This window comes from Leuciscus leuciscus (genome assembly GCF_965113295.1).
Source record: "Leuciscus leuciscus genome assembly, chromosome: 12".
In the NCBI taxonomy this organism is placed as follows: Eukaryota; Metazoa; Chordata; class Actinopteri; order Cypriniformes; family Leuciscidae; genus Leuciscus; species Leuciscus leuciscus.
In genome coordinates, this window is record NC_138736.1 from 5753708 (window position 1) to 5765219 (window position 11512).

General features: G+C 35.8%; 1 protein-coding gene across 1 annotated transcript; it reads left to right on the top strand.

Annotated features, from left to right (window-relative positions):
- The first annotated feature begins 9155 nt into the window (after positions 1-9155).
- Positions 9156-11487, top strand: bet1 (Bet1 golgi vesicular membrane trafficking protein). The gene is made up of 4 exons (XM_082187134.1): positions 9156-9324; positions 10149-10258; positions 10362-10418; positions 10506-11487. The coding sequence occupies exons 1-4, from the start codon at positions 9306-9308 to the stop codon at positions 10659-10661; spliced, it is 342 nt and encodes a 113-aa protein (XP_082043260.1). The 5' UTR covers positions 9156-9305; the 3' UTR covers positions 10662-11487.
- The last annotated feature ends 25 nt before the right edge of the window (positions 11488-11512 follow it).

Consider the following 11512-nt stretch of genomic DNA (forward strand, 5'->3'; position numbering starts at 1 on the left):
AGCTGAGAATTTCATGAGGTCATGTTCTTTCTTTCTTTCTTTCTTTCGTCATTTTATACAGCATACAATGAAAAAGTGTACAGTATGTACAACATAAGACAATAATTGAAAAAAACACTGATGATCAAACAAATAAAATTCACCGCTGCTTGAAAAGGAGTGGGATGAAGTTTAACACTTATTAATTTCCACCCCCTCTTTCAAACTCTTAATGCATTAGTTTACTTCCTTTGGTATTATCCACTTTTTTACAAAACACAAGCACATAAATCTTCATGCATTTATACAATATGTTAGCAACAAATTTTCTGGCTTAACCAACTCATTTTTCTTCATTTTTATAACGTTCAAAAATCATTTATTTAAATCTTTTCCTGAATTGTTTTATATTTGGACATTCCTTAAGCTTCTCATTTAAGTTGTTCCACAGTTTCACCCCTTGTATGGAAACACAAGAACTTTTCTTCCTACTGTGTACCATTGGTAATATGAAATAAAAATTTTCCTCTCAACACATACCCTCCTTCTCTCCGAGTAAATAACTTTTGTACATTTTGAGGTAAATCATTACGTTTTGCCTTATATGGAATTTGCACAGTCTGTAAATCCACCAAATCTTTAAATTTGAGTAATCTGGACTCCATAAAAAATATATTAGTATGTTCCCTATAACCCGCCCCATGAATGATCCTTAAAGCTCTCTTCTGTAAAATAACAAGTGGCTGAACTGTTGTTGTGTAATTGTTTCCCCACATTTCTACACAATAAGTGAAATATGGCAAAACTAATGAACAATAGAGCATACGTAAAGACTTCTGATTTAAAACTTGCCTTGCTCTCCCAATTATTGCTATACTCCTTGAAACCTTACTCTTAACATGACTAATGTGAGGTTTCCAGTTCGCTTTATTGTCAATTATGACTCCTAAAATTTTGATTTCATTAACCTTTTCAATGTTCACTCCATCCAGCTTCATTTCAAATTGCTAATTATTTCGACCATTTCCAAACATCATTAATTTCGTTTTCTTTAAATTTAGTGATAATTTGTTTGTATCAAACCATAATTTAACCCTTTCATGCATGAATTATGATACCCTCAGTCAGGATTTTTTTCCTATGTGTTTTTATTGCTCTTAGGGCATGAAAAACAAGAATTGATTTTTATTTTATTTTTTTACAAATTTTTCAAAGAGATCTTCAGATGTCCACTTGAGTGGACAGCATGCGGTTGGTTTAAACTGAAGATATACTGTATTAAATATAAGACAATAATCAAACAGATAAAGTATGTGAATTTAACAAACTAATCAATGCAATTATATCAAATAATGTGAAAACTATAAAATATATACAAAAAAATATAAATGCAAAATATTGCAATGGCTTCATACAACTTCATACAAGTTGCACTTTGCGTATCTTTGATATCAGAACATGAGGACGTGATTCCATCAGAATTTTCTACAGCCTGTCAAGGTACAACTGTGGAAACCACTCAGATGCTCCCTCCAGTGCACCAGAGAATGGAGATTTACCCTTATTAGCTGATAATTCTGATTATGTTCAAGATGGACATGCACATTTCTATCATAGCCCTCCTCTGAGAAAACCTAGCGATACGTTTTTTCAATCTCATCTGAAATGATCAGTGTTGGGGGTAACGCATTACAAGTAACATGCATAACGCATTCAGATTACTTTTTTGATGTTACAAGTAAAGTAATGTGTTACAAGTAACATGCATTACCTAATCAGATTACTTTTTTGATGTTACAAGTAAAGTAATGTGTTACAAGTAACATGCATTACCTAATCAGATTACTTTTTGATCTAACAAGTAATTAACTACAAGTAATATGCATTACCTAATCAGATTACTTTTTGATGTAACGAGTAAAGAAACGCATTACAAGTAACATGCATTACGTAATCAGATTACTTTTTGATGTTATGAGTAAAAAACACATTACAATAACGCACATTACATAATCAGATTACTTTTTGATGTTATGAGAAAGGAAACGCATTACAAGTAACATGCATTATGTAATCAGATTACTTTTTGATGTTATGAGTAAAAAATGCATTACAATAACATGCATTATAAAATCAGATTACTTTTTGATCTAACAAGTAAAGTAATGCATTACAAGTGTCATACAATCACATGACTTTTTTCGATGTCAATGAAAATTACATTCTAATAATACAAATACATTTATTTACAGTAGAAAAAGTCAATGCATATTAAGTTTTTAAGTTTTAAATTTCAAAAACAATATTCACATTATAATTATGAATTGTATCTGAAATATAGCCATTGCATGCATGACGTCCACTACAGTGGACATGTGATTAATCAGAGTTTTCTCTCAATCTAAAATCAAAACTTGGAAAATTTTACTGTGATATGACTCATTAGATATTGCTTTATGCTGCAATATTTTTTTTACCTACAAGAGTCTCCTAGGATAGAAGGAATGGGTGGATATTCTGGAGCAACTTGGCATGTCTGACTGACCCTTGGCCATCTTGGTTTGGAGGGGGAAAAAATCGAAACACAAAGGCTTGCCACTTGATTGCAATTTATAGGATGATGCACCAGGGTCCAATGAAGAGATTGATGTGCAACTTTGCCATAAAAACCCGTGCAAATTCAAGAAAATGCTTTTTTAATAGCTGTCCACTGTAGTGACCACTATGCGTGTCTCCTCTAATTCCTTATTTGTCTCCTGCACTAGCAACTGAAGATCACTGCAATGTTCGATGAAAGAAGGTGTTCATTTGTGTTCCGAAGATGAACGAAAGTCTTACGGGTTTGGAACGACATAATTCATTAATTGAATTAATAGAATTTTCATTTTTAATGCATTTTAGCTTTTACCATGCTGATAAATGTCAACATGGTTTATATATAATATAACAGTAAAATGGTGGCAAAGGGGAAATGTTTGATCCCAGCTTGGCATGAAAATGGCTTCTTTGAAAGCTTTTTATATTGTATTTGTTATATTATGTCCTTCTTTCCTTGTAAGGAGATGAGTGCACTTTAACTGCTTTATTATTATAAAGTGTTGAAATGATAAAGGCTTAAAAATAGAGCCAAGAACTCTGATAATTGCATCGCCCAGATTCATTTGTAATTGAATAGCACGAATATTAGAACATGATGTTCAGAGATTTCTTTTTTGTATCTGCAGTTCAAAGTGATGTCAATCCGAAGAAGGAGTGGGTTTCTTCTTTCCCATTTCTGCGTTCCCTGAGGCTGAGTGAGTTCCCCACCGAAAATAATTCAAGCAAGATGTACTGTAGGCACTCCTAATAATAACTAGTTACACAACCAATAATGGTGAGGAAAATACTATTTTACATCAGCTTTTCCCTTTCTCTAATCAATAGTTTACAGTATTAAGAGAAGATAAGTATATATTAAAATGTCAAATATGCTTATCTGTGCGTTCTACAGAAAGCCATTAGTGATATCTTCTTTGCTCAGTATATACTTTAACACAATAAGAGATTAGTTTTAATGAAATCAGTGCTTGTTAATTGAAATTTCTGGACATCAGTGGAGCAAGTAATTGGTTTGCTGTTCCAGATGACCTTCAAGCAATATGTCCACACATGGATTCAAAGCAATTTATAGAATCATTGTTAAAAATTGGGGTTACACTTTATTTTAAGTGGATTTAGTTACATTGTACTTACTCAAATAACAGAGTAATATTAATTAACTACATATGAAGAGTTCAGATGCAAAAGCCTCTAAGTGCCATATATTTAAGTTCAGTAATGTCACTTAAATGGCAATGAAAATTACCTATTAATTGTAATTTAAGTGAAATTACTGAACTTAAATAATACAAGCTTGATAAAAAGGATCATTTTAGAAGAAAATTTCAGATGGCACTTAGAGGCTTTTGCATCTGAACTCTTCATATACTTACTATACAATTAGGGTTTGGTTTAGGGTTAGTTACTTGTAATTATGCATAATTTACTGTTATTACTAAGTACATGTAGTAATGTGTAACTAACATCACCTTAAAATAAAGGGTAACACTTTATTTTACAGTGTCCTTGTTACATATGTTACATGTACTTACCATAGTAATAACAGTAAATGATGCATTATTAGATGCAGCTAACCCTAAACCAAACCCTAACCGTATAGTAAGTACATGTAGTTGCTTATTATTACTCAGTACTTAAATATATAATTCCACTGTAACAATGACACCTTAAAATAAAGTGTAACCAAGTTACCAACATTGGACCTCTTTTTTTTTTATGTCAGTGAATGTTTTAGTGAATATATTTTCTATCCTGTTCTTTAACAACCCATAAAGCACAAATTAATATTTTATTTTCCACACAACCCACAATAAGCTGATTTTTGTACTGCTGATTATTCTGAAAAAAATATTACATGACAATTTTTTACATTATGTTTTTCAAGAATTTTCTGTTTCCTCAAGAAAATTATTCTTGGGAATGTATCCACTAGTTTAGTTATCTGTAAACAGATCTTTCAGACAAATCATTAAATAATCTACAAGTATATTGTCTCTATTATTAATTCAGGTAAACAGGATTACATTACTGTCAAAATTGACAATTAAATTTTTTTATGGAATAATGCAGTTTATTATAAACAAATTATATGTGCACAGCCTTATTTCTTTAAAATTCATGTGCCCTTGTAAACTTTAATCAAAATAACTTCTCCCTCTTGCAGCGTCATATCTTCTCTTCTCTGATGATGTGTTTACTGGCGTGAGGGCGGGGCAACCTGTCACTCACATGAGATTGACCAATAGCAAACCACAACCATCCAATCAATTCCCCATGGACAAAATCAAACCCCGCCCTACATTTTTACCTGTTCGAGAAGCCGTTTCACTTAATAAGTCACAATAGAGAAGAAAAGACTGTCTTAACTTCCTTTTCAAGTCGATTTAATGTCACAATGAGAGCAGAACATCCGGTCTGGTGTATGTTAAGAGTTTACTCAATTTATGCTGTGACAGATATGTTGAGTAAATGTCCCAAAAATAAAAGCAACGGATGCTTTCTCTTTAGTATTTGTGTAGTTTGCTAGGTTTACTAATAATATGTGCAGCACAAAATAGTTTACAATTCCACAACTGTCACTTTTTCATCGGTAAGACAAACAATATGTCCTATGGATAAAAGATAATCCTCACATAATAGTGTCTTATAGCTGTGTAATACGAATGGTCAAAGAACATTGTTCTGTGAATGTTTACCAGACTTAGGCAGCGAAATAACGGATTAGAGATTGTGATGGTGAATACTAATGAGACAGCGTCTGTTTAGCTGTGACTCATAGCTGAGATTATATAGCTGGAATTATGTCAGGGTGATTGTCAGGAATTAAATAGATTCCAAACTCAGTGTATGTTCTCAGCTTTTGAGCTGTCTGTCACATTCCACAGAAACGACAAGAGTGATATCAGCAATTTGAGCTTTTAAGTGTCACATATTTTTGAAATCATCTATAAATGACAAGAATGCATGGTGAATGAAAGAATGATGATAATGAAAGGAAATGAAAGGGATTTGGGGTTTCAGAATACAAGAAGACACTGTAGATTCATTGATTCTTTGACATGCACAAGTTTGTGATTCAAGTATCCGAGAGTACATTTCAAAGATATTTTTTATAATCTTTTTTTAGTGTGTGTGCGTGCGTGTGTGTGTGTGTGTGCAAAAAGTAAACTATAGTCTTACTCTTGATTCTATTTTGTGCTATTTCAAACAATATATACAAACGATTTGGTATTTTTATTATGCAAGTCCGAATCAAAACATGAACTTTGTACTCTAAGAAAACTGGCATTTACAGACATGGATTATTGTGATAATCAGGAACACTGAAAGTGCTCTTTGAGGGGTTCTTTCTGACGCTTGCTTTGTTGAGTGCTCTGTGAAATTGCAGGGTGATGCACATGAAAAACAGTGGACGGACACAGTGATGTGCTGTGGGTTCAGGACAAGTCAGACCTTATAATGGCACTTAAGTTGGTGGCTATTTCCGTCATGACAAATCTTGGAGTGTTTGGCATGGTAAGGGACATGACGAAGTTTATATGTTTGGTCTTGGAGGAATAAATCTGCTACGCCGCCGCCGCTGCTGCTGATGCAGAGCAAGAACAGGACTTGCTACTGCCAATATATCATGAGCGTTTACATTAAGAAAGCAATCCGGTCGAATGTGTTTACGACTACCTCTGAAAGTGATTGAAAGTGAACAAGCTCAAAACATTTTAGTCCCCGCCTGTATTTAATGCCGTCCACTTGTGATCCGATCGACCAAAGCGCATCTAAAAGCAGATTAGCCCTCTAGCAGTAAAAAAACTGCATGCATTTTTGCAGAAGAACATTGTTTTGGCTGTGCCTCGACTCTGCGTGACTGTGCGGATGATTATGACCCTTCACAATAGAAAATGATTTACAATGAACTCTGTTAGAGAGCTACATATGGTACTTTATCTGTTTAATAAAATACCTTACAGTAGTAAAAACACCATAGTTTCTTGTGCATAGCTAGCCTGGGAAAACCCAGACAACTTCCGGCAAATTTAGATTTGCTCTGCAAGTAGTCTGGCAAAGAGAAAATTCAAGCCCATTTCTAATCCGTCGAAATCGCAGCACCAATCAGAAACGTTGAGTCGGGCTTTACACAATGACGATCGCTCTGATTGGTTTTAGGTCTATCCAATTGCGCCCAGAGGCATTTGACCGACATCCGTTGGTGAAGCGCAGCAACTTTTAAATGCATTATTATATTCAAATTGCAAACACATGAGGACAGTCTCCATGAAAGACCCACTGGCAGATGAACGTGCTACTACATTTCTCTCCGAAACGGTAGGAAATTAAATTAGATTTAATAGAGGATTTTAACTGTGACAAGATGATTGACAGGGCAGTTTACGTGACAGGATGCACGCGACAGATCCGTCTGATAAAGATGACGAAGTAGTATGTCCCAAAGCTTGCCTACTTTTTTTGCTACACATTCAAAAGTAAATACCTTTTCTTCACAAAAAGAGTACATACTTTTATGGTGTAGTGTAACTTAGGCGAATTGGGACGCAGCATGCTTTACACGATGACGATCGCTCTGATTGGTTTTAGGTCTATCCAATGGGCTCTGTGCACAAAATGGCGACCGTTGAGATTCGAACTTGAGTGTGTGGGCCAGTATTTCCGGTGAAGACTTCCGGTGATCTGACAGAAAACACAGAATAGTGTAAATTGTCAATTGATGTTGGTTAAATATGCGAGAGCAAGACCGTTTGAAGATGATGAGAGAGAGAGAGCACGCGGGCTGGGGCTCTCTCTGCTAGTTCTTTCAGTAACATGCGTGCTTTTTCAGGGTGCTGAGTTTTTGTTTTGACTAAACCTCAACTAAAAAACTTTAAAAAACAATTGATAATTCTACAAAATCTAAAATCTCTACAGGACAACTGACCTAAATGTTAGCTTCTGCTAGCTAGTTAGCGATACCACAATGTGAATGTGTTTTGCTGTCAATTTCAAACTTACCTTCATAGTTGTCAATAAAACTTGAAAGGTACATCTTGTACCCCTTTTCCCGTTTACTCCGGGGGGCTGAGCATTCCTTTCGGACAAGTCTGTGGACGTCTGATATGGTTAGCTTGGGCAGGTCTTGGAGACATCTGGTGTAAAACATCGCCATCTTGCCGGAAGTACTGACCCACACACTCGAGGGAGTGGAAGTAGAACGGAAGTAGAGTCTTGCACCGAGCGAATTGCGCCCAGAGGCATTTGAGCGACGTCCGTTGGTGACGCCCCTTTTGGAAATGAGTTATTAAAGTCGGCATGAAACGGAAGTTGAGATTGTCATTTTTTTCCTTGTTGTGACGTATATCCGAGTGAAACGGCTTCTGAAATTAGAGAAAAATGTAGGGCGGGGCTTGATTTTGTTCTTCGGGAATTGATTGGATCGTTGGAGGTTGGGCGTTGCAAACAAAATGGAGGCAGATTTGAATGCCAGTTTACATTCAGTTGTGGAGGATTTCTCTCCACCGGACTCCCCACCGTTACCCTCCCATGAAGTATTTTTTATTGAGGAGCCCGGCGACGAGGACGAGCAGCTAAATTTTCAGGCAGGAATCAGCCCATATTTATATAAGCCTCCCGCGAAGATGAGTCAAGTCAAGTTATCAGTCAAGTTCACCATCGAGAGCATCTCGACGTGTCCGATAAGTAAATAACTAGATTTAGATAAGATAGATAGCCTACCATTCGGACACTTCGAGATGCTCTCGAGGGTGAACTTGACTGACAACTTGACTTGACTCAAAACGAGACACACCGATAGCCGCACCCTCATCGGCTCTGGCCGCACCCTTTCGCCATGGCACGTGACCGAAAGAGAAGAGAGGTCGTTTCGAAGGGGGAGGGAAGGGTAATGTATTTGATTAAAGATTATAAGGGTAAATGAATTTTTAAAAAATAATGAAGTGCACAGATAAATCATTTATAATAAACACTACAATATTACATATAAAAAGAAGATTTGTCAAATTTGATTTCATGCCGACTTTAATGAAGCTTTGCCAGACCATAACTCAGTTAATACTGAGAATGGTCTGGTTTTAACCAGGCTAGTGCATAGCCCGAATTCAGAGTGAATCACAAAATGGTCTCCATAATTTGCCAAAGAACAATTTTCATTAGTGGTTTCTGGTTTTTGAGTAAATTGGTACGAATTTTGAAAAAAAGGGAGGAAATTAGCCATTCTACACCTAAAAAAAATGCTTTTCAAGTTCTCACTCAATGCAGAAAAAGCGAATGTCCATATTATCTATCAACGACCCTCATACACAGTAGAAAAACGGAGGAAAAAACTATTGCTATTGGTGGATCTCATGTGAGTAACAGGTTGCCCCGCCCTCGCGAGAAGAGTCGCTGTTATTTTGATAAAAGATTACAAGGGCACATTCATAAAAATAAAACAAGCATTTATAATAAATACTGCAATATTCCACAAAACATATGAAGTGTTCATTTTGATTTCAACCTGTCAGCAATCTGCAAACAAAACTCGCTGTATAAACTTCACTACCCACTCACCCTTTCGCGTGTGGCTGACTTCATCCTTTGCGGCTTCCGTAGGGTGTCGTGGCGCTTGTTGAGTTGGAAGGGGAAAGTACAGCGGCTTTAAATAGCAAGACAAGCTAAAATCTGTTACATTACTTTCAAACTGTGTTGATCGTATATCATATCATAAAGATTTCCGGGCTATAATGAGGCGTGCAGGTTTGGGTAAGTCTTTTTCTCTCTGTTGTTATGTTTGAAGCTCATGCTAAGCTAAGTCAGTCACAGTTCCCGAGATTAAACAAACATTGTATGACCAAATCATGCTAAATATCACAGTTTCTAGATCTGGAGAAGCACCTGCCTAAATAACGGTACCAGACAAAACGGTGTCTGGCCTGAGACAGACAATAATGGGCTAGTTTTCTCTATATTAGAGCAGTTGCTAACTTACATAGGTCAGGTGAACATAGAGATGTTTACATCTGAAAATGAATGAGTGTTTGTTAGTGTTTCTGCGTGTATTACAAAATAAATGACACATCCAAGCTTAACTTTAGATTCCTTCGATATTGATCAAACAATTTGAAAGGAACCATCAAAATATAATCAAAAAGTCAGTGGTCGAAGTGATCATTTTAACTGATAAATAAAACTGGGCAGCAAATAAATTAGATTTATGAACTAAACAGATTATTTCAAAGGAGCTTTACGGTGATAGGAATTATTTTCAAATTATTTTCAATATCTAATTTAGATTTTTGTATCAATATGTCATTCATAACTAGTCCTTTACTTTTAGACGTTTTAGACGTATATTTAAAGTGCACATCTATTTGATTTTGCAGTCAGCATGTCAAGGAACTGGAAGTTTTTCCCAGCCAGCCTCAGTAAAATGATTGGCCCTGCCCATCTTAGACTTTGAAGTCAAATCAATTCATACATGTCAATTCATACGTGGCAAATAGTTTGCTGTGATTGGATGTTGTATTTTAAAATACTGAGAAACACTAGTGTTATCTAATGAAGTGGACCTGTTACTTGTTCTTTAGGTGAGGGAGGCCCTCAAGGGAATTACGTAGCGAGTGGATACAGCGTGTATGAGGAGGAGAACGAACATCTACAGGAGGGACTGAAAGCTAAAGTAAACGCACTTAAACATGTGAGTGAGCTTATTTCATTTTATATTTGGGGCATATATATATTTTTTAGTTTTCACTTATTACAATATATCTAAAGAGAATTTTTTTTTACATCTTTTTCAGCTCTCGATTGACATTGGAAATGAAGTCAAGTACCAGAATAAAATGTTGGGAGAAATGGTAAGCGATGGGAAATTATTAATGAAAATCTAGTTTCTTCATCAAAACACACTGATCTGAATGATCTCGCGTTTGTTTCTCCTCAAGGACACGGACTTCGACTCAACTGGAGGTCTGTTGGGATCCACCATGGGTAGACTGAAGCTCCTCGCCAGGGGGAGCCAGTCCAAGGTGTTCTGCTACATGCTGCTGTTCGCCCTGTTTGTCTTCATTGTCCTGTACTGGGTGATCAAACTGAGGTGATCGCAGGACCGATGAGATCCAGGACATTTCTTATGTGCCATGCTCACACGGGGGACAGGATCAGAATCCTCACAGTGACGACGAGGAGTGTTTGACTGCTTGCTTTCCATTGGACAGGAAACTGAACCATTGAGTGACAATGTGCAATCTGAAAAATCTGTATAAATATAAAATATATCTGTCCCAACCCACCAAAATTAATGTCGTCTCAGTGCAGGGATAATGCCACTCGTTTAATACTGGTCATGAAAAAAGATGAACATGCATCTTTTATTCAATAATGACCTTTGTTTAATGATATTATTCATTTAGGAGAACTTCAGTGCTATAAATGTGTGCTAACCTCTATATGGATACTGATGAAATGCTTATAAGAGAGTGTGACAGCACAGTAATCCTTTTAATTGTATAGTTGGAAATTCAGGTTATGACAACTGGCCAGAAGTGAAGCTGGATGGGTGTAAACAATTTAGTTTATACAAGTCTATACAACATCTTTGAAAGAGTTGCCACAAACATTTTGCTTATTTAATATAGTGTTTAAAGGGCTGATCTTGAGACTGTGAAAACCACACTGAGATACGTGAAGTTATGTGAAATTCAGTTTTGTATAATAATCATATATATCAGAAACTACCCCAGAATTCTGTGTACTTTCAGAAATGTCTTGCATTAATTTTTTGAGGTTCTTGCTCAAACCCTTCTGCTCTCTATGGTTAACATAATGCATGGTTTATTTTAGTTTTTCAGAGACTAATATGTAAATAAATGTCATTTTTGAGAGAATTATTACATAAACATTTCCTTTATGTTGTCAAAAGCTTGAGTCCGTTTTCATGTATTCTGTTTGT

Bases quoted from the DNA above. Each gene is read 5' to 3' on its own strand.
- bet1 (XM_082187134.1), top strand. The intron at 10,259-10,361 runs GTGAGTGAGCTT...CATCTTTTTCAG, and splicing joins AAGTAAACGCACTTAAACAT to CTCTCGATTGACATTGGAAA. The intron at 10,419-10,505 runs GTAAGCGATGGG...TTTCTCCTCAAG, and splicing joins ATAAAATGTTGGGAGAAATG to GACACGGACTTCGACTCAAC.